This window comes from Engraulis encrasicolus, chromosome 12 (assembly GCF_034702125.1).
Source record: "Engraulis encrasicolus isolate BLACKSEA-1 chromosome 12, IST_EnEncr_1.0, whole genome shotgun sequence".
Taxonomy (NCBI): Eukaryota; Metazoa; Chordata; class Actinopteri; order Clupeiformes; family Engraulidae; genus Engraulis; species Engraulis encrasicolus.
In genome coordinates this window covers 23321501-23344385 of record NC_085868.1, presented here as the reverse complement: position 1 = coordinate 23344385, position 22885 = coordinate 23321501, and the positions used below count along the sequence as shown (strand labels likewise).

The 22885-nt window shown below is 44.8% G+C and overlaps 1 protein-coding gene across 1 annotated transcript; it reads right to left on the bottom strand.

Annotated features, from left to right (window-relative positions):
• Positions 1–131: 131 nt before the first annotated feature.
• On the bottom strand, positions 132–22212 carry gdi2 (GDP dissociation inhibitor 2). The gene is made up of 11 exons (XM_063211778.1): positions 22046–22212; positions 9216–9323; positions 7968–8067; positions 6849–6983; positions 5362–5560; positions 3996–4127; positions 3462–3561; positions 2902–3073; positions 2540–2684; positions 2068–2122; positions 132–1223 (listed from the first exon to the last, which is right to left on the bottom strand). The coding sequence occupies exons 1-11, from the start codon at positions 22088–22090 to the stop codon at positions 1068–1070; spliced, it is 1347 nt and encodes a 448-aa protein (XP_063067848.1). The 5' UTR covers positions 22091–22212; the 3' UTR covers positions 132–1067.
• Between the last annotated feature and the right edge of the window lie 673 nt (positions 22213–22885).

Genomic DNA, 22885 nt, shown 5'->3' with positions numbered 1-22885 from the left:
TGTCGATATCGGGTGTAAGGAGGCGGGGCCAGACCGCAACGGACCGCTTCAATGACTCTGCAGAACGGTTGCTGCAGTCAGTGTGTGATTGGTTTGACTGTACACAGAAAAACCGAGCTGAACGAGCTTCACAGAGTCTGAATTCGGTGATTTATTCTTTTTTTTTTTTTTCTTCGAGAGGGAAACATTGGAAACATATTTTTACGACATCCTGAAGCGAGAAGAGAAAGCACAGCACTATTACCATTACAAACACCCACGCCTGCGTACACGCATACAAACACACACTCGCACGTACATACACACGCATACACATCTACACCACTAACTTCCATAGGTGGCAAGGGGGGGCCTCTTCAGGTTTTTTTCTGCATAAAGTATCTCCTCTCTCCTTTACAATTCCATGGCCAACACCCCCCATCTCTAGATCTCTCCCCAGTACCTCTCTCTCGTTATCCCTCCCTCTAACTCTTGCCAAAGTGTGAAGATAAGTACTGGTTAAGTAGGGTCAGAGGACTCGATAGTAATACCATTGGCTGTTTGGCATCGTTAAGCAAGAGAGAGAGGGAGAAAAAAACAGCGAGAGAAAGATGGAGAGTGAGAAAAAAAAGTGAGAGGCCGCCACCTACAGCTCATTAGGTCTGATCAGTGCCCAACCCCCTCGATTGGAAAGGAGATGACGTGTCCTATACCCCCCCCCAATCCCAAAAAAGCAACAAAAAAATATGCTAGGTCTGTAACTGAGTAATCTGAAACTTCGTTATAATGGTAAAATGAAAGAGAACTGAAAGAAAAAAAAGAGAAAAAAAGATTAATAAAACAAAAACAAAAAAACAAGTAGAACGAAGAAAAAAAATATGTATAAGGGATTTATCAGCTAGCCCATTCGTTTTTGGTTGGTTGTCGTTTTTTTGTGTTTTACATCTTAATATTTCTGTTATACTCTTGTGTTTGTTTTTCGTGGTTAGCCTGGAGATGATCATTATTATAGCGCCTGCCTTAACTGCCTTTGACTGGACTGGAGTTGGAGTTGAGTTGGGGGCTGTTTTCTGGGCCTCTGCTGACCCCTACTGGTCGGCTGCGTCACCGAAGATGTCGTTCTGCTTGCGCTCCATCTCGGCGAAGTCAAAGTCGGTGCCCGTCATGCGCCGGTAGATGTCCTTGATGTCGTCGCAGGTGGTCTCAAAGTGGGTGGTGGCGTCGTAGGAGCGCGAGATGAACGCCTGAGGGCAGGGGACAAGGAAAACAGATGTGTACTTTAAAGTCTGGGCACATGAGCTTTTCTGAACTTGAACTGGGACAGAGAACATGCATAGCATATTTGGTAACTATTTTATTGAATATGTCTAATATTAAATATGTTGAATACTTTTAATATGTCTAAATAAGGGTGTCAATGCATAAGCATGACATGGCATGTCAGGAATATTAATGACATATTGTTGTCATGTGTCATTCATTTTTTTGGAATGTCAAGGAGACATTATTTTGGTGTCATCACATTCCAAAAACTGAACATTCCTGACATTCCATGCCATTCTTAGGAGTTTAACGACATCATCTTTCATAGAAATTGTTAACATATCGTTTACTGGTAGTTTTAATACCAATCCAGTTTGTGATATAAAAAAATTGTACCATGATAGTTTTGGTGATTACATTAAACAATGTAATTAATACGTTTTTGTTACCTTGCACTTAAACCAGAGTAATGTCAATTCAATTCATGAATCCAGTCTAACTTTAACCCAGTAAGACATGACCTCTGTTATAAATGAGCTGTTACCGGAATGGCAATGACCAATTGATAATGTATTACTAACGGCCTTGCGTACAGTCATAGTGGTGTACCACTATGTATAAATTCCACACACTAAATTCCTTAATTCCCCCCCCGGGGATCAATAAAGTTATTCTACTCTAGTCTAGTTAAGGTTTTTCAGTGACTATTACAGCGGTCCACTGGTGGAACAGCGAATATTAAGGGGCTGTCCAAAAACGGGGGAAATATGGCACGCTTCTGTCTTTTCAAGATAAACACACATGAGAGGTTCTTGATTATCTTACCTGGCTGTCAGTTCCCATGTCAGTTGGCTCGTACATGTCACTGATGCTCACGAACCTACAGGACAGCACAACATCAGCATCAGCACACACATTCAAGTAAAGAAGATGCTACACTCACAGCAGTGTCAGTCACACAGTGGTGGGATTTATTAAATAATAAACTGGTATTTACTAATTTTACCAAAGTAAAAAGTTCTCACCCTCACACTGGAACACTCACACACTCTCACCAACACAATTCTTCCCTCACACATGCACTTCTGCTCGATGGGCTCAGGGATATTGAGGGCAGGTTTCAGCTCCTTCTCCCTCTCTCACACTGGTATGCAAGTACGCACGCACGACGCACAAACACCTCACTCGAATTTGAGTCTTGGCCTTTTTCTCTCTTTCGGCAAACTCATACACCTTCACCAACACTTTCCCTCTCACAAACCCTCTTCCCTCTTCCTCTTCTACTCGTGCTACTCACTTCTGCTCGATGGGTTCGAGGAGGTCGAGTGCGGGCTTGATCTCCTTCTCGGGTTCGTTGGTCTCCACCGTGGTGCTGACGATGGCCACATACTTGCCCTGCGCCGCCACGTTGTGCGCGTACGAGATCATACACACGTAGATGTCTACACACACACAAAAAAGAAACAACGTTACTATTCATTAACAACAAACAGGGCGTGTGTGTGCCCTGGGGGGTGGGGTGAGTGGGATTCAACATCCTGATTGCAAATGAGATGATTACCTTTGAATTGCGCGATATTGATAGTGAGAGAAAAGATATGGACATGCCCATAGACGGCCATTCTAAAGCCAGTTGAGACAAAATCCAGTGAGTCATACCGTGTTTCCTGTTGACCTGGTTCTGGGGGATGATGATCTGGCAGGAGTTGTTGTCGCTGGTGTTCTTGATGGGGTGGCTCATGATGCAGATGACCCGGATCACCTGGCCCACCTTCTTGGCCTTGTCCATCAGGTAGCTGGGGTCGCAGATCAGCTGCTTGCACTTCGCAATCTGGTTGGACAAACGCACAAAATGGTAATTGACATTAGTACATCAAGTAATTTCAGTGGACAATCTGGAGGAGGAGCGAGACATTACACACATTACAGCTTGTCATGACTGTCAGAAATGACTTAAAGCCAGCTGTAGACTAAAGCATTTCATTAGCATTATTAATTCCACGTCACGCGTGGGTGCACACAAAGGTTTTAAAGGATGATATGACTTGGCACACACAAACAAGGGTGGAGCACTAAGTGGTTTGGTTGTTATTGTGACAGTGTCTGTGTGTGTATAATGTGTGTGTGTGTGTGTGTATGTGTGTGTGTGTGTGTGTGTGTGTGTGTGTGTGTGTGTGTGTGTGTGTGTGTCTGTGTGTGTGTGTCTATAGTTTGCTCACCTCTCCTTCTGACTTCACTCCGACAACCTTTCCGTTCTCAAAGATGATCTCTTCGATGGGCTTGTTCAACATGTAGGTTCCTCCGTAAATGGCACTTAGTCTGAGATGGAGGGGAAAAGGGGAAAGAAAGGGATGAAGGGAGAAATGTAGAAGAAAAAAAGGGATGGAAAAAAAGATATGGAGAGGTGATATAATTAACCTTCATTACCATGTGTTTTTGCAAGAGTTGTAAAACAGACAAAAAATGTTTATCAATATGTGCTGGAAATCCACAGATGTAGTTCTGTACGTATTAGTGTGTGTGTGTGTATGTGTGTGTGTGTGTACTGTAATGCTAACTAGATGGCATTGGTATAATGTTTGCAAGAATGAGCACACAAGTAACATACTTGCATGTGCAAATTCATGGGTGTGTGTACGTGTGCGTGCGTGTGTATGTATTTGTGGATGCGTGTGTGTGCACGTGTGTGTAGAAGTTGTAGGTCTAATTGTAGCTGTGTGTATGTGTGTGCGCGCGCACGCGTGTGTCCTTACCTGGCGAATCCCTGTGGCAGTTCTCCGAGGCCGTAGAGGGGGTACAGGTAGGGGCTCTTGCCGTAGCGGGCCAGGGATTCACTGTACAGCTTGATCCTGTTAATGGTGTCGATGCACGGCTGGTCTAGGTACCTGAACACACACGCGCACACACAGGTCAAAAGCAATTTCAAACTTCTGTTACATAGGTTTTTGACAATAAAGTACACTTGATTTGACTTGACACAAAAGGTGATACAGACTGAACGCAGGTTAGAACAATTTCACAGATACACAATCCTTCTTTTTAACAATATTTTTGTTAATTAATAAGACATATATTTACAATATATTTATGATGATTTGCTGTGCCATAACTGCTGCTCATGTTGGCCATCGTAGTTACCTCAAGCCAAAATTGAAAACTGCATATATGGCCTCAGACCTGCTGTAGCGATATGATCTTTCCTGCACTCACGATGAAATTTGATAAATGCCAAGCCTTGCGCGGAAATGAACCTACGTTCAATTTATATCCGTTTTCCGAGATACGATAGCGTAATAAATCAAGGTCAATGTGTTTGAGACAACAGGCAAGGCAAACCACTTGAAATCTAAACCACTAGCACAGTGTTTCCCAACCAGGGGTACGTGTACCACTAGGGGTACGCGAGCACACCTCAGGGGGTACTTGGAAAAATGTAATTTTAACAAATGCATGGACTGTAGTCACATTGGGATAGAGGAACAGATATAGATATAGCATACGTGAGGGGGGTACTCATCATATGACAAAATTGCTTAGGGGGTACGCAGAACAAAAAAGGCTGGGAAACACTGCACTAGCAAACTTTTAAGTGTATTATTCTGATAATATTCTCTCACACACGCACAGACACACACTCGCAGTGCTGCCCCACAAAGGCAAAGTGCAGTAACTACACCAGCAGTGACACCGAGAAAAATGCCTTCAAAGCATTAGGTTGGATATTGTAGCAGAGAGAGTAGAGAGAGAGAGGTTCCATTGGCCCATTGTTTCCTGGTTCTATTATGGCCCCCCTTAGGCAGACCTAGGCAGACCTAAGGACTGTTCTATTCATTGTAGGAGCATTATGACACGCCCCTTTAGGCAGACCGGATCCTGGTCGCGTTAGGTGCCCATAGAAACCTATTATGTTGGCATATCTCTATAGAATATCTCTGATTGTAGTAACTGCAACTTTGACATAGCAATATCTCTAAAACAGGACACATTTGGACCATACGGCTTTGTCACAAGATCAAGGAGGTGTAATGAAGATCATTTCAAGTCTAAACACAATTTTGACAAAATATGTAGTTACTGCACTTTGTCCGTTTCTGCATTTCAGGCATGCGTATTACTCACTCGTCTGTGCGGTAGAGGGCCAGGGCGTGTCCGGTGAAGTCCACCACGTCCTGTCCGAGGTCAAACTTCTTGTAGACGTCGCGCATGGGGGTCTTCTTGGGGTCCAGGCCCTCCATGGTCTTGGGGTCGTTCTCGTCAAAGTTGGCAATGAAGATCAGGAACTTGCGGAAGCGCCTCTTCTCGAAGATGCCCATGAGACCTAAAGAACACAAGCAACACACACCCGTACTTCAGAACTTCCTATTGTGACGGAATGTTTGAAAAAAAGCTATCTAGCTCTTACTTTTCAGTTCATTTCATATTTTTTATGTCTACATCCCACTGAGCTTGAGAATTTTGAAGATCGGCTCAATTACTGCCTATGTGGGTTCTGCCCCCCTGTGCCTTGTTTTTCTCAGACTGCTGGAGATGGGTGTTGCCAATTATCCTCACTTCAAATTACCATAAAGAGGCTTCACCAGAGACATTAGAAAAAGTAGAGACCATACTTTTCTTGGATCCATGAGATGTCAAGTGAACACACACTTATTCACTGAGGCCTATGGTCCTAAACCACCCTGCCTCCCAACCCCACCTCTACCCCCTAGCTCTTGGAATTCTGAATAGCGCTCGGACTTCAGAATGTAGGGGACCTATGGAGACGAGGTATGTGGCAAAAGTTAGGGCTCATCATCATGTTTTAACACAACATAAGCCATTTCACACCGGATGACTCCATTAAGGTTCAATACACCCCACGATTTATAAAATGTATCTCATTTGAAGCTTGGAAGCACCATCACATCATATCGTCATTTTCCGGAATGAAGGATAACAAAACTTTGAAAGGGCATATCACGATACTGCCTCCTTACATCACCATAGAGCAGGGATGTCAAACTCAGGCCCGGGGGCCAAATTTGGCCCGCAAAGCCATTTTATTCGGCCCGTTTCAAATATCTATTACAGTTGGCCCACATACACCTTAATGTACAGCGTAACATGACTTGAACATGAAATTTTTTGTGTCACGGGATGTGCAGATACATTTGAACTAACAAATATGACTGGAAAGAGTGTGTGCGAAATTTAACTATGAATATGAAGTGCATGTACACACAATTTTAGTCCATTAAAAAAAAACGACTTCGTTCCAGATTTTGATTTTGGCCCTCAGTCAATTTGAGTTTGACACCCCTGCCATAGAGTATCGTGACTTTGAGTATCACGATTTCTCGGTTTGATCCAATATCGTTACAGCCCTAATGGTTATTATTATGAAAGAGGAGATACTGTATTGTCAAGTTTGTTGGGTGTTTCGTTTTTCCACCATGTACACGTGCGCATACATCACTCCCTGGATGCGAGGGCCTTTGTCTTTGTGGAGATGTTATGGTGTGTGTGTGTGTGTGTGTGTGTGTGTGTGTGTGTGTGTGTGTGTGTGTGTGTGTGTGTGTGTGTGTGTGTGTGTGTGTGTGTGTGTGTGTGTGTGTGTGAACATCACTCACTGGATGCGAGGGCCTCTGTCTCGGTCTGGGGCACCTTGTAGATGGCGCCCTTCTTGTAGACGAAGCTGCCCTCGATCACCTTGAAGTCCAGGTAGCGCGTCACCTGCGTGATCAGCAGCATACGCACCAGCTGGCCTGCAGAGGGAACAGCCAATATTAGTGTGTGTGTGTGTGTGTGTGTGTGTGTGTGTGTGTGTGTGTGTGTGTGTACACACGGGGAATTTAAGTGTGTGTGTGGCCGTGTTCACACCTGGCACACACCGTTGGGAATTTGTGCATACAGGTGCACACAAACAAATGCCTTCGTACAGGTACACACACACACACACACACACACACACACTGCAGGAAATATGGGGAAATGGTGTTTACACACACAGGCACACCTTGCCAGCCAAACAAGGAAGCATGGGGTTTTTGTCCTGCAGCTGAGGGAGTACCTACATGGAAGAATTCACACACCCCAGAACTGTAATTGTAACATTTTCAGCCTTGAATGTTCACGTCAATCTACAGAAACATGCCAAAATTAAAGCCAGATAAAATAACAGCTAAGAAGCTGAAACACTGTCAGTTCGAGGCTGTAGGCTGTAGTCTGTGTGTGTTTGTGTCTACTGTATGCTTGTGACTACTGTATGCATGTCTGCTGTGAAATATGTTCTCTGCCCTTCAATCTGGTCATTTGTGTTGCCAAGGTAACAGGAGCAGCTGTGCTAGAGACTGCAGCAGTGGCTGGCTGGCTGATTGACACACACACACGCACGCTTGGCAGCTGTGTGTGTGTGTGTGTGTGTGTGTGTGTGTGTGTGTGTGTGTGTGTGTGTGTGTGTGTGTGTGTGTGTGTGTGTGAGAGAGAATGAGAGTGCAAGGGGTAGAAAGATTGAGTGTGCACCAGAAGGAAAGGACAGATACGGCTAGAAAAAGAGCGAAGTGAGTGTGTGAGTTCAACTGTATGGGAAAGGATGGAATAAGCAAGTCAGTTAACTGTGCATGCCCATGTGCGTGCTTGAGAGATAAAGTGTACACGTGTACATGAAGGATTATGTCTATGCGTGTTCCTTCACATAATTTACAGTAAGCGAGTGTGTGTGTGTGTGTGTGTGTGTGTGTTTGTTTTACCGTTGGCCATGAGGAACTTGGGGATGAGATCCACATTCCAGTCACGGCCCTTTCCCATAGAGTCGGGTGGGCTGCCGGGCAGGCTGAAGCGCTTGTAGAGCTGCACACAGACATCAAGACACACACACACACATTAATGCACACGTTACCTACATGTAATATGGCACAGATGTAAAGGCACACATGTTACCTACAAATAATATGGTCAAGAGGTAAAGCCACACACATATTAATGCACACGTTACCTACATGTAATATGGTACTTACTGAACAGTATTATGTAAGGGTTAACGTTCGGCGAGAAGGCGAGAAGGCTACCGTGGAATAGCAGCACGACAGAGAGAATCTTTAGACCCCGACGCGGAGCGGTTCTCTCTGAAGTGCTGCTATTCCACAAAGCGACCGACTCACCGAAAGTTAACCCGCTTATTATATGGATATACTTAAATGATTCACACATGGCGGGGACATTTCTTTAGGCCTATTTAATGTTAAGTCTATTATAGTTTTCAATGTAAAAAGATTGTTGCTGCGCAAAACTAAACAGTGCCATTGTGGAACACCGCTATAGGCAACAGCTAGGTAGCCAGGACAACAGGTGTTGTCTATCACAGCAGCTGATTAGAGTCTTGTTGAAAAGTCGCTTTAGCAGTGAAAAGTCTTGTTGCCATTGACAGCGGTCTGTTATAGACCAACCCGTCCATTATCGAAAAATAACAGACGTGCGAACGTTGGGGAGCCCCGTTGAAATGAATGGAGCATTCGACCGATGACGTCACACCATATAATAATGTCTGTTATCGGTCGAATGCTCCATTCATTTCAATGGGGCTCCCCAACGTTGGCTAAAGCGACTTTTCAACAAGACTCTAATCAGCTGCTGTGATAGACTACACCTGTTGTCCTGGCTACCTAGCTGTTGCCCCGCTCCGCGTCGGGGTCTAAAGATTCTCTCTGTCGTGCTGCTATTCCACGGTAGCGACCTTCTCGCCGAACGTTAACCCTTACTTATCGATCAGTCATATCTTTCCATGCTTTCCAGTGGTGTAACAGAAGCACTCTCTCTCTCCATCATAGTAAGAGTTAAAGAGTGTGTGTGTGTGTGTGTGTGGGACTCGCATCCAACAGGGGCCTGAAAGAGGCCAAAGTGTTTGTGTGTGTGTGTGTGTGTGTGTGTGTGTGTGTGTGTGTGTGTGTGTGTGTGTGTGCGTTTGTGTGTGTGTGTACGCATGTGCGATAGAGACTCACATCCTCCAGTGGTGTGATGGAGGCGCTGTCTCCGCCGTAGTAGGAGTTGCGGTCCATGTGCAGCACCTTCTTGCCCTTCACGGACATGATCCCCGACAGGATGCATTCCTATTGGACACAAAAACAGGAAGAGACATCAGAATGCATTCCTATTGGACAGAGAACCAGGAAGAGACAGAATGCATTCCTACTGGACAGAGAACCAGGAAGAGACAGAATGCATTCCTATTGGACAGAGAACCAGGAAGAGAGATGAGAATGCATTCCTGGGCACACAATGCAACACTGGGAACACTGATGATGGGCTAGACCCGAAACGTTTGTCCCGTCTGTCGGTTTTATTTACTTTTTTCGGCTTTGTTTAATACAGTTTTTGATTTTGCATTCAGCTCCAGTGTGCGACTCCTTTCTTCCTTTTCATTATACTGCTCTTGGAATTACGCACCGAGCGATACGCACAGGATAAGACATTGGCGCGGACGCCACCCCACCATTACACACAATGCAAGAGACTTCATTATACATCATTATTGGACACACAGCCAGGAGGACACATGCGAATGCATTCCTATTAGACACACAACCAGGAGGAAACAAGCTGAAGGCCAATATGCAGACTCTCGTCCTCCCTTTCTCACTTGCCTGCTCGTGACCTTGTGGTGATGTAGGAAGACGTCATTGACGATAGAAGTTCAAATTTAATATCTTACAAAGGTCATTTTCTCATTTGCAATCGGGGTGTTGAATGCAGAAAAGTCCCCCAAAAAGTTGTTGTGGCTGCTGTGGTTGTGTGGTTGTGACAGCTGGGAAATGATTTTGTTTTCTCGACCGAGACGGAGCATCAGTGAAGCACAAGGCCACAAGCACAAGTCGAGGAGCGACGAGGGCGGTAGTTTAGATCAGTGGTTCCCAACCTTTTTTTCTTAGCGCACCCCCTTCGCTGTGCCGAAGACAAGCCGTGCACCCCCAAAGCAAACTTGTATATGCACTAAAAACTTATTTAAGTGATTAATTGCAATAATTCTTGCTTGATACATTAAAAAATACCTTAATGACTTTAAATTGGGATCAAAATATGGCAAATTTGCTTTTAATTTGGCCTAATTATAATGTTTACAAGCAGAGTTTTGGTCACAACCTCAACACAAACAAAATTCCGGTTTTGGTCACAACCTCAACTCAAACAAAATTCCGCGCACCCCCTAAAATTTCTGGCGCACCCCCAGGGGGTGCCCGCACCCCAGGTTAAGAACCACTGGTTTAGATAATGGAATGGACACATTATAATCACACATTCTAGAGATGCACGATGTGAACATTTTCAGCCGATACCGATATCCGATATTGCGGTTTTGGCTGATAACCGATATTAACTTTTAATTTTTTTTTTAAAGAGATGTAATACAGACTGACAATGATGCAAACAAACAGAATTTTCCTCTTATTTCCAAAAACACGTTTTAACTCCCTGTGATGAAATTAGATTAGAAAATAGAGACAAACTAGAAGACAAACAATGAAAGTCACCGTCAAGTCCAATCTTTTGTATAAAAAAAACATTGCCATTAACATCGGCCCAGTTTTACCCATCGGACCGATGTTCGATATGTTGAGACATGTCAAATATCGGCAGATACCAATACATCTGGCCGATACATCGTGCATCCCTAACGCATTCCTATTGGACACACACAACCAGGAAGAGAGTGGACTCAAATTCTACAATATTTTCCTATGGGACAAACAATCCGGAAGAAACAAGACGAAAAAACATCATAATGCTTCCCAGGAAAAGAAGAGGGTCAAACAAAATACATTCCTACAAACATGGGCTACATTCCGGAAAAGAGCAGGCTCAGATGGTATGAAATGCATGCCTACTGCAGAGAGAGCCAAGAAGACATGAGAAAAAACAGATTCCTAGTGGAATTCTTCATTCCTACTGGACACAATCAGAAAGAAATGGTGGAGACGTGCTCCCACTATCGCCTAATCTGATTCTCACAGTTCTTAACCGGGTGCTGAATGAATCCCACATAAACCATAAATGAATGGAGGAAGCGAAGGACGGCACTCTTTAGGTTTTTTCATAGTTTATTCACCCAATAAGGGCAAATAAACTAAGAAAAAAAATCTGAAGAGTGCCATCCTTCCCTTCCTTCATTCACAGTCAGGAAAAGACATGGGGTGAAATGACAGACATTAGAATGCATTTCTACTGGGGGCACAAAGTTGGAAGAGGGGCAGGGTTCCCCCCAGCACTTAAGGCGCCCACCTTGACAACAAACCCATAACATGTGGACTAGGTGCTTTGGAAACACAGATTTTATATTGTGGGTATAATTTGTAAGTAATTTGCTGAATGTAAGTTACTTCAACAAAAATGTATACTTGTATAATAGGGTTTTCGAATCATATTTGTTGTGAAAATGCACAGAATAGCCTTTCCAGTGATCATAGTAATGCGCGTCTGATACCAGCGGGCCCCCTACCACCGTCCTCCTTGACTAACGAAAATTCTGCAGGAAACACTGAGCAGGATGCATTATTCTTGGGACAAAGAACCTGGAAGAGGTGGTCCAATTGACAGAATGCATAAGGGTCAAAGACGTGCAAAATGGGATTGTCATTCAGTGTAACGGATACCTTCTGCTGACTGTAACGGTAAAAAAAACACGATTTTTAAATTGTTTCAAGTGAATGGATGACAGCCAAGGATTTCATGAATTCGCTGGAAAAAAAATAAAATAACAAGAGACAGTCAGCAGAAGGTATCCGTTACACTGAACGACCATTTCATTTTGCATGTCTTTGACCCATAAGCAAGCATCATAATGCATTCCTATTCGGCCAAAAAAAAAAAAAACCCACAAAAAAAGGGGAGACGGGTTCAAGCAAAAAAAAAAAAGGTATAGAGATGAGGGGTCACAGCCTCAAGATGAATCAACCTTTATGCAAAGAAATGCCTTCCCCTCAATCACCAACACACACAAATGTTAACAGACACCATGACAGGCAGTTCATCTTTCCCGACGAAGCCAAGAGAAGTGCGTGATGAAAGTGTGTGCAATGTGTGATCCCATTCCCTTCCATCTAGTGGACATGGTTCATGTGGAGGTGAGCAGCTGCAGGTGTGTGGTCACGACAGTGTGTGTGTGTGTGCGTGCGTGCGTGTGTGTGTGTGTGTGTGTGTGTGTGTGTGTGTGTGTGTGTGTGCGTGCGTGCGTGCGCCAAAGACAACAGACAGGCAGAAGATAAAGAATAGAATACCCACAGTCTTAATAGTGCGGAATGCAGATAGGATTCCTTCATGTCAAAACGCTTTAGTGGACCTGCATCCCCAGTTGGTGTGTGTGTGTCTGTGTGTGTGTGTGTGTGTGTGTGTGTGTGTGTGTGTGTGTGTGTGTGTGTGTGTGTGTGTGTGTGTGTGTGTGTGTGTGTGTGTGTGTGTGTGCACGCTCCTGCCCTGTGTCTGGATTGCATTAACGGGGTGGAGGCATTCCACAAACGGAGAGCGGAGCTCTACTTAACATTCTTGTGTGGTTTTTCCCGTGGAAGAGCAGGCTTTACAGGAATATGCTGTAAGGCTCCGGCTGCTAGGCTAGCTACTGTATGTACAGAGGGATATGTAAAGGCCCTCTCACAACACTGGACAGCAGGCATGCAAACACACAATACAAACACACACACACACACTTGCCTTGCACACAGAACACACCCAGACTCAGGCAGTGACTCACTGACGCCCAAGGTAACGTCAGCACGTGCATGCACCGCAGACAGTCACATCAGAGCACTGTGGTGTGCATGTGCATCAGAGAGCTTTAACCTGTAATCGGTAGGGCGGCTGGGCAATATGAAAGATATAGTATATCGTTATCGTGATAGAAAAGAGTCCATCGTGCCCTTTCTCCTATATTCATTTCCTGCCGCTCTCTAATAGTCCTGTCACAAATAAAGCCCAGCCTTAATTGTGACAAGACAATTAAATTGGGCATTAAATTGGTCACAAAATACAAAAAAAGAAAATGTAAACATTCGCCCGTCACTGACAGAATTCACCATCCACCACAGGTGATGGCCTGTGCACTCTATGATCCTGAATTCGCAACCCGATGAAAAGCCCAAAGGGAGCATTCCTGGGCTGAAAAGTGTGTGTGTGTGTGTGTGTGTGTGTGTGTGTGTGTGTGTGTGTGTGTGTGTGTGTGTGTGTGTGCACATCAGCAATTGTTTGCACAAGTAGGACATCTTTAGGCTTTGGACAGCAGACTATCCCTTTTCCATTTACAATCTATGGCAAAGAACAGCCCCTGCACAATAGAAAAGGACCTGCATTATAGAGGGGGGTACATCATTGTACAGCCTACCTGTGGGACTCTAAGCTGAAAGGATGAGAACCATAAGGTTCTAGGTCAGTAGGGGCTTCTGCTCCTATTGACTTTGGTGGATGGCCAGAGTTTGAGTTGTCAACCATGACGGGTTTTCAAAAGACAAGGAGATGGCCACTCCCAGTGGCTGCTCACTCAACTTACGGCCCAGGTGAAGAACGCTGCCAAAGTAAAACGGTACCAAAGAAGTTCCGACAACTTTTTATGCATGTAAGCGTAGAACCCAGCACTGTGCAATGTTAAAGTGGCTATTGACTTTGGAACTGGATGGCCAAGGCGTTCGAGATGGCCGAAGAGTTTGAGGCGTCAGTAAATACTTGGAATTTTTTTGAAACTCTGAACAGGTGTGCCACTGGTTGCAAACATGAACACTAGTACGGTGTGCATGTATGTGTGTTTGTGTGTGTGTCAGAGAGAATGCAAATTCAAGGCAAAGGTCATAATAAGCTTTAAGTACCTCAACATCATGAGACTCCACACACACACACACACACACACACACACACACACACACACACACACACACACACACACACACACACACAGTACACTGCAGGAATACAAATGCCGCAAAAAAAGATCTCCACCTGCTTAGCAGACATTAAATTCATACTTGGACTATTGAACTAGCAACGGAAATTAATAATCACCAATAGGGCTGTAGTTCAGACATATCAGTCGGTCTGTGAAAGTGTCACAGGTCATGTGGAAAAAAACAAGACAAGCTCTAGCCACAGCAGCACTGTTACACTGACCACAACAGAGCTGACGAGAAGGGCTGAGATTATTTTTGACTTTCGACGTGGTTGTTGTTCTTCCTTCTATGAGATGAACACACTGGAAAGCAATTCTGCACCCATGTGTTAAGAAAGTTATTGAGATGACGTACAAGAGCTACAGCGTTTAAAAATGTTTGAATACACTTCTGTGTAGAGGCGCGCCGAAATGAAAATTTGTGGCCGAAACCGAAACCGAATAATAATTAATCACTTGGCCGAATACCGAAACCGAATATTACAATTCAGTCAAAAGTTATCGAAAGTTAGGTTTTTCACTATTTTTAAATACTGCTTAAAATCTATTGTTTACAATACATGTTTTGACATGTTTTTGAAAGAAAATGAATGCGTATTTGAAGTCTTCAAATGTTAGAGTAGAACTGAAATTAGTTTAATTAATGCCCATTTTCAGCTCATTTTCTATTCTGCCTCCAATTCGGCCACTCAATTGACTTTCGGCCGAAAACCGAAAGTGTCTTTTTTTGCGTTTTCGGCCGAATAATTTCTGCGGCCGAATTTTCGGTGCACCTCTACTTCTGTGTGAGAGAGTGTATTTAAAAACAAGACTGGCATGACTAGACCATGCATTCTCATCTCTGATGTCAATATGAAAGCAAAAAGCAAGATGAGTACCGAGGGGTGGGAAACCTATAGCCCGGGGGTAGTCTTATCCGGTCCCCGACCCGATATAAGCGTAACTTTAATGTTGTGCTATTTCACATGAAATATTTTGCAAAGCAATCTTTGAGAAATTATATTTGCAATACAATTAAATGATATATATTTCAGGGGACCTAGTGAAGGTGAGGGCTGTTGTAAAAGGTGGCCACCTTCAATATAGGCCTGAAGTGCAGGGGGGAAATCCTGGTGTGTTCATAGTATGGCCCTTGCATGACTTTTGAAGTGGCCTTTCGAATGAAAAAGGTTCCTCAACCCTCAAACCCTGACCTAAAGTATTAATCTGCCTGTATGCGTGTACTGTGTACACGTGTGGACAGACACACAAATTACTTGCTCCTGACCCATCCATGGGATGTCATTTCAGCGAACACACACACACACACACACACACACACACACACACACACACACACACACACACCTACTCACAGCTGGCTAAGTAATGCTGACTGCAGACCCCTGCGATGGATAGGCCTGATGCCTCCCCTTCTCCCTAAACACACTGATGCATCTGCTTGCCTTGCGCGTACACACACACCTGCCCCGCATCAGCATGCACATCACAGTTCTCCTGAAGCCTCCCTGAACACCTTGCTGTGAAGAGACACAAGTTACACACACAGCCGGCTGATGCCAAGGTGAAAACAACTAATTGTCCAGTAGAGCAATATACATCAAGCCCGTGCATTTCCTGGATCCATGTGATGTCAGATAAACGCCCCTTTATGAGATCTTTGGAGTCTTTAGGTTGACAATAAATGGAATTCCCTTGGCACTGTAGATGGCGGTAGCGCACATTTTATGCAAGCCATCACCAAATGTCACAGAAAGAGAAGAAGGAGGGGACAACACCCCCTTAAGGTCAGATTAGACTTCAGCAACTGCGAGCGTGAGAAGTCGCGTGGGAGTGGCCACGAACCAATTTTGTATTCATGCATCTGCGAGCTCTGCGAGGTCCGAGGTCTCGTTGCCAGCCACATTTGAAATTGCGCGATTAGGCTACTTTCACTACATTGTAAGCACTGCGGTCATTATTAGGCAATGTTGCTTTCTATCCCGGTTAGCTAGGTATTTTCACACAAATTGCAAAGGCAATGCAGTGGTATCATTATTTGACATACCCAGTCTGTTTTCACGAGCAGAAAATGCAAGCATATAAAGACCGTTGATTCTGCCAATGTGTGTTTACATTCGGTGGAGGAACGGTAGTAAAACCGCAGGCATTGTGCCACGAGTGTTCAACTGATGCATTGTTTGTTACTTAGCTTCGTGTATTTACACACATTTACACACAAGGCATTAATAAAGTTTTTAACAGAGTACAGCTCTGCTCTCGCAAACTACTGGCATTGGCGCTGCCACAAGAACAGAACAAGGAAGTAGCGAGACGACCAATCATAGTGCCTTTTTGTCTGCGTACTCCGCGTCCGTCCGACGGATAGTTAGAATTTTTTCGAGGCGCTAGACGACGGGCGCAGAGCCTCTGAGAGGGGGGCGTGGACTCGCATAGACAGAAAACGGACGGACGCAGATTCTATGCGAGCGAAGCATAAATCTAGCTTTAGGAGACCAAAAGTCCTTTGCATTCAGTGGACAGAGTTTGAATTATCTTAACTACTCTACTAAGGAAATGTTTGGTGAATAGCTACAAGGGGAATGTTACAGTATCCAGTGGGTAGTCTAGTACCCCTCCCCGCCCTCCTTTCCTCTGTCCTCATGATGAGAGCCTGGACGTCGTCATCAAAAACATCATTCAGAAGTTATTTTCTCAAGTGTAATCAGGATGTTGAATGGGGGAAAGTCCCCTAAAATCCACTCTGTGCTGCTTGACAACTGGGAAACTTTGGAGTGACAAGATGCCTGAGCCTGCTGAGACACTGGTTATTACGTCAAACTACTGTCAGATATGAACCCTCAATGAAAAAACCCCCCCAAAACACATCAATGTAAACAACCCACAAGTCGACTGAAAGTGTGTCACAGCAGCACGAGCATTGTGAGTAGTGGTGTATGTCTGTGTGGCAGAAACATTACAGGAAGCTGAGATTGAGCATGTGCAGTGTTGGAGTACACAGTGTGTAACACCGCATAACCCCGGACTGATTCCCTTTCGCTTGTTTGTGTTTGTAATCTTGGATCTCATCTCAATTACCTAATCTCTTGTGCTTGAGGTTTTGTAATCTATCTGACCAGGAGAAATCATGTCATTTGTGTGTGCGCGTGTGTGTGTGTAGGTCAATCAACAGGAGATTTGCATGACAGGAATTTGTTTCCTTTGTGTACTACTTGATAGAGCTGTAACGATATTGGATCGAACCGAGAAATCGCGATACTCAAAGTCACGACATTGTATCGTGATGTAAGGTGGCAGTGTCGGGATACGCCCTTTCAAATTTTGTTATCCTTGTTGTCCTTTGATGTGATAGTGCTTCCAAGCTTCAAATGAGAAATCATGGGGTGTATCGAACCGCAAGTCAATCGTGATACGAACCCAATCGTGAGTTGAGATTCTTTTTTTTAACCACCACCCTAATATTGTGTGCATCTAGGCCCACGAGAGTTTATATTAGGAAACGGGAGCGTGGAATACTAACCAATCACTGAAATGTGTTTGTAGACATGGTCTACTAAGCTACTTAAGCTTTTCTCTTTTCTCGTTTTTTGTTGTTGTTCTTTTTTTGTACATCTGGTCAGCTTTGACTCGTCTTTGTGCACATGTGGTCTACTTGTTCTATATTTTGTGGAAAGCATATGAAGGGACACAGATATTTGTCAGTAGAGTGTTTTTTAAGTCAGTGTAGCAGAATATGTTGGTTAAGACTCTGAAGGACAGCATCCCTGAAAGCCTATAATACAAGGCAAATCTAAAAAGCTGACATGCTGTATTTTTGCCAATTGGCCTTCAACCAGGGTTTATTTTCTCTCTTTTGTTGTTATAACAACCACAGCCCTGACTGAAGGACGTCGTCTAGAGATTGTGGACACGCTCATTTATTTTTTTTGTAAGTGCAACAGTGAAAACCAGGCAGGCAATGCCGTTGCCCTTTCCAAAACCTCTGAAATCTGGCACGGGCAAGCTTAAAGTAATGTTGCCAAAGTCTTTTCCATGATTCCTCAACTTGTAACCGGGTGAAAGGCACTTTCTGAATTCGCTATGCTGACCTCCTCAGTCTGGGCCTATAACTTAGCTGCACAAAGCAAATTTGGATGCGCAGTACCTGTCCTCAATGTTCTCTGAGACACCTGACAGCAGTTATTACATGCATGCAGTATTCCAATTTCGAAGGGAATATTCAGTTTAAAACCATTTCTGGAATATTCTGTTTACACTGGCAGCGCACGGCAGATATTTCTTGAAACATGGCCATATTTGGAATGAACATAACTAAGAGTTAACATAACTCTTGCTCAAAATCGAATACTGCCAACATTTCATTCAAAGCAGAATATTCTCCACATTTAAATGCGCTGGATGCCGCAGCCTAGGCGACTAGTTTTGCTAAAAGGATGGACATGCACACAGACATGCTCGTAGGCTTTGCTTCAGCCATAACAAGGCACTGTGACTGACATGTGACCCGTTTAAGTGTGTCTGAGCAAGGCATAGTAAAAGCGAACCCTTCTGACACTTGGTCAGCATGGAAAGAGAAAAGGTTGCCTTTTCTGTTCAAGAATGTAGCTGTACTGATGAAAATACAGTATGTACTAGAAAAAGACATTCATGCTTAACTAAAAGAAGAAATTGTCCCACTGAAAGACATTACATTACATTTTGTTTACCAAAGAAACACAGCTTGCTAAATATTTCTATTAAACATCAAGAATTCTACAAAGCTCCGGAAAAGCTGTGCAAAAAAAACCCTACTTGGATTCTCCCTCTTCTAAGCTTGACGCACACTGCCCCCCACCCGTCCCTCTTTTCCATCAACCAGTTATAGACCATGCTTTTACACCCATCATATGACCTCAGGTAATATGACTGGGTTCTTCTATTCTGCCATCCCACCTCTACCTCGTGACTTGGTTAATGGTGGACAGGTGACGGTGAGATGAGGAAAAAAGTGTTGCAGTGGCAGGTGCGTGGTAAAAGAGCGGCATGTTAAACGTCAACTGGACTGCCATTAAAGCCTGCTGACTGGGCAGCGCCAGAATTCACAAGACACACAAACCACACGGCAAATGACAACCACACTATGGCACCAGCATAATATTAAGACAACATGACTGAGCAGAATCTTGTCTTCAGAGCAGTACAGTGCGGGTATTCCTGAAAGCAGTTAGCCATGAAGGATCCCTGAGTATTTATAGTCAGAACAAGTAGTAAAGATTATCTACAAGAATGTGTCTACTGTTTTGTCTCCCTCGAACGGATCCATAAAATGGCCTGTATTAGGATAGCTAGCACTTACGGTTCTCTGTGTGAGGTGTATGTTTTGGGCATATCACCAGAACACCCTCACACACCCATATGGTGTGGTGACATTTGAAGGAGACAGAAGCCCACCCACTCATTCATTTCAAATGAACCTCCCTCATTTGCTGACAGTCCAAAAAATGTCACTCTTTCGAGTCTAGAAGGCATTGCTCTACATCAGTCACTCGTTTCAACTGAAGCCCACTCACTCACTTTGCTGGCATATTGCTCACTCCTTTCATGCTGGAACCCCACTGAGGCTCTGATCTATCGATCGCCTCTGATTGGCTGAGGAAATTCAGCACTACAGAGGGGTGTCACAGCTGATTGGCTGTCGGCCGTGGATCATTACGGCTGATTGGCTCTCCTGGCTGGCTGGCTGCCGCCCAACACCGCTCTATGATGTCACTACTGTTGCACTTTCTCAGATGTGATGACTACAAGCCAAGTTATCTAATTTGACACCCCAAAACACAAACTAGAGGCCAACATGAAGAGAGAGAGAGAGAGAGAGGGAGAGAGAGAGAGAGAGAGAGAGAGAGAGAGAGAGAGAGAGAGAGAGAGAGAGAGAGAGACAGACAGAGAGAGAGAGAGAGTAAGTAGGAGTTTGAGAGTCAAGCAGCCGTCGCACTCGCAACAGCAAGAAGCGGTAGGCTGCGTTTATCCAATAATCTGTGGCCTTTAAGAGGGCAGCTTTCTGCCCTTACTCCTCCTCCTCTGACTCGTCTCCTCCAGACTCCTAGGTTCTCCAGTGTCCATTGCTCCACTGCCATGACCTTTCTGTGCTAACCCCAGGATGAGGGGAGGTAGGTGTGTGTGTGTGTGTGTGTGTGTGTGTGTGTGTGTGTGTGTGTGTGTGTGTGTGTGTGTGTGTGTGTAGACAGGAAAGAGGTGGGCAGAGAACAGAAGAGGAGCTGGTCCGTCTTTGTGTTGGTGAATAGTTCTGGGAAGAGGAAGTCAATCCGGGAGAGTACCCAACCCCTCTTCAGACACACGCACACGTTTTTGGCACAACAGAAGGACCTGCTGATAACTTGCAACTCCCCTCTCACTTTCACTTCCCTTTGATGAAGAGAGAAAAACACCACCACACCCTGCGACCGACCATATATATTATACACATACACAGCAATGTGACTGCTCCCATGTATCCCTAACTTGGCGAACAACACACCACACACACACACCACAGAAATCGGCATACATCCTAACCCACCTCCCTTTTCCTGTGACAATGGGGGCCGTGGGATAGCGGGGGTGGAAGTGAATGGAGTGACAGTTCTGAACAGTTTGCGGAACTATTAGCGCTTTGAAAATCGCAGAAGGGACAGTTAACGACATGCATTGGCTCTGGCAGGCGGCATGCTCCGAGTTCTGGCACGTCCATCTGCCACCAAACGCAGACAGCCGCCAGTAGCAGCTAGACTCGTATCAGCAGACCGGAAGCGGCCCGGCAAGCCAGTCAGAGTCCAACCGGAGCAGCCCTGTACTACTGTAACTCTTATCACGAGTTTTCCGTCTCATGCTTTGCAACAGACGCAAAATTTCGCGCCCTATAGATGGGATCCTGTCATGAAATATTCGATAACCGGTTAAAATGCTCTTCATCAGGCCAAGCGACTTCAGCGCGTATGAAACAAAAGGCGCATCCAGTGCATTGTGTGGTCCTCTTGTCAACACATCCGGAAGGGAAACGCTGTAATGTCGGCGAAAAATTCGCCCAGCATAGACTTTACATCACAGGTTGCACGGGGACATATGCCAGCAGAAAAAATCTCCGGGTCTGACAGTGTTATAGACTGACTGAGTTGACTTTTCCGATGAATTCGATTCGTCGTGACTCAAAGTTTGAAAAGATCTCGCCCTGGCAACTCCTTTTGGACAGACGAGCATAACTTGACTCATACAGCTACCAACGTCCCAAGTTCTTTCGCATTTCCCTATTTAGTTCTACTAGTCAACACCCAAACATTCATGCCAAGCCGCATGACAGTGCAGCAGGTGCTTCACGCCTCTAAGCTCCAGTAAACTGTCCACATCCACATCGCTAATGTAAAACAAGTTGTTTTAGGCAATACGTTGGTGTGTGGGACATAACTTTGTGTCAAAGCCGACGAGCAGACTAGCTAGTTAGCCCGTCAATTCAGAAGATTTCAAGCTAATCTACTCAAGTGGTAGCATTACCTAGCCCAAGAAAGTTTAGGAGCGCGAGAGTTTTGTTGCTCGTTCCATATTAAACCAAGATTATGCCAAATGAAGTTGACGACGGCATGTATTGCAACATTTCATAATATAATGGCAAAAATCACGGTTGAGGCCTCCTGAGGATAGTTAGCTAAGAAGCTAACGTTGTAACAGCCGGTGGGACAATTAGCCCGCTTTCGACAGCTAGCTAGTCAAAATTAGCTTGATGGACACCGTACTATCGGCTCGAGCTAGCTCGCAGACTAGCTAACTAGGCAGTGTAGCAGGCCAAGTGTAGTTGCTCATTGACTGGCAAGTGGGTTGCAAATCGCCCAAATAAAGAAGGTAACACAAGGTGCATCGATTAAGGAGAAAGAGTAATACCGTCAGGCCGGTCCCCAGAACAATGACGTCGTATTCTTCATTCATTTTCCCAGATAATCACCCCGCTTTTCCCTAGACTCGGGCTGAAGAAAATGGAGATCTCGTAGGGTTGGAATGAAAGGGCTGCTCTGCAACGTCAAGCAGGTCCGCTGCACGGCAAGGGAGGAGCTACGTAGCCATCCGTCAGCCGCGTAAAGGAAACGTGTACTGTCAGCGATAGGCTGAGTGACTCACCCAGATTGCCAACATGTACCTTCTATTTCTCACAAATTAGGTGAAAATTGGCATTTAATGCTTTCGTTTGCCACTAACTGGCATGTAACAGTGGATCACTATCTGTAATATTTGTTTAGTCAAATTGACACAATGTGATGGGGGAGGGGTGTGTGTGTGCTGGTGTCATCTTTTGTTTGTCAAGGGAGCTCTCATATCCTGTTACTTCCTCTATGCCTGAAAATTGGTCACACAGTAAACCACAAGTGTATTGGTTTGCTATAGTGCTTTATTATTTACTTTAGTACAGATGGCCACCTCACTGAAGCTGGTCGATCTTGACAAGCAGGATCCTCACACACACACACACACACGCACACACACACAGAGAGTTCTGGCGCGGCGTCACCCACACCACAAAAGAGGACAGTGGTACACAATAGTGAAGCACCAGGTCACATGACTGAAGTATACACAGGGTCAGAGGGACAATCTGGCGCAGGCTGCACTGGCAAGCTAATCCTGCACATGCTGCCTGCCTAGCCGACTCTGTCAGACAGATTCCCCCCCGCCCGAGGGAATTAGCCTCGCGAGGCAGGGAGCCACACACAAACATAAGTGCATGGA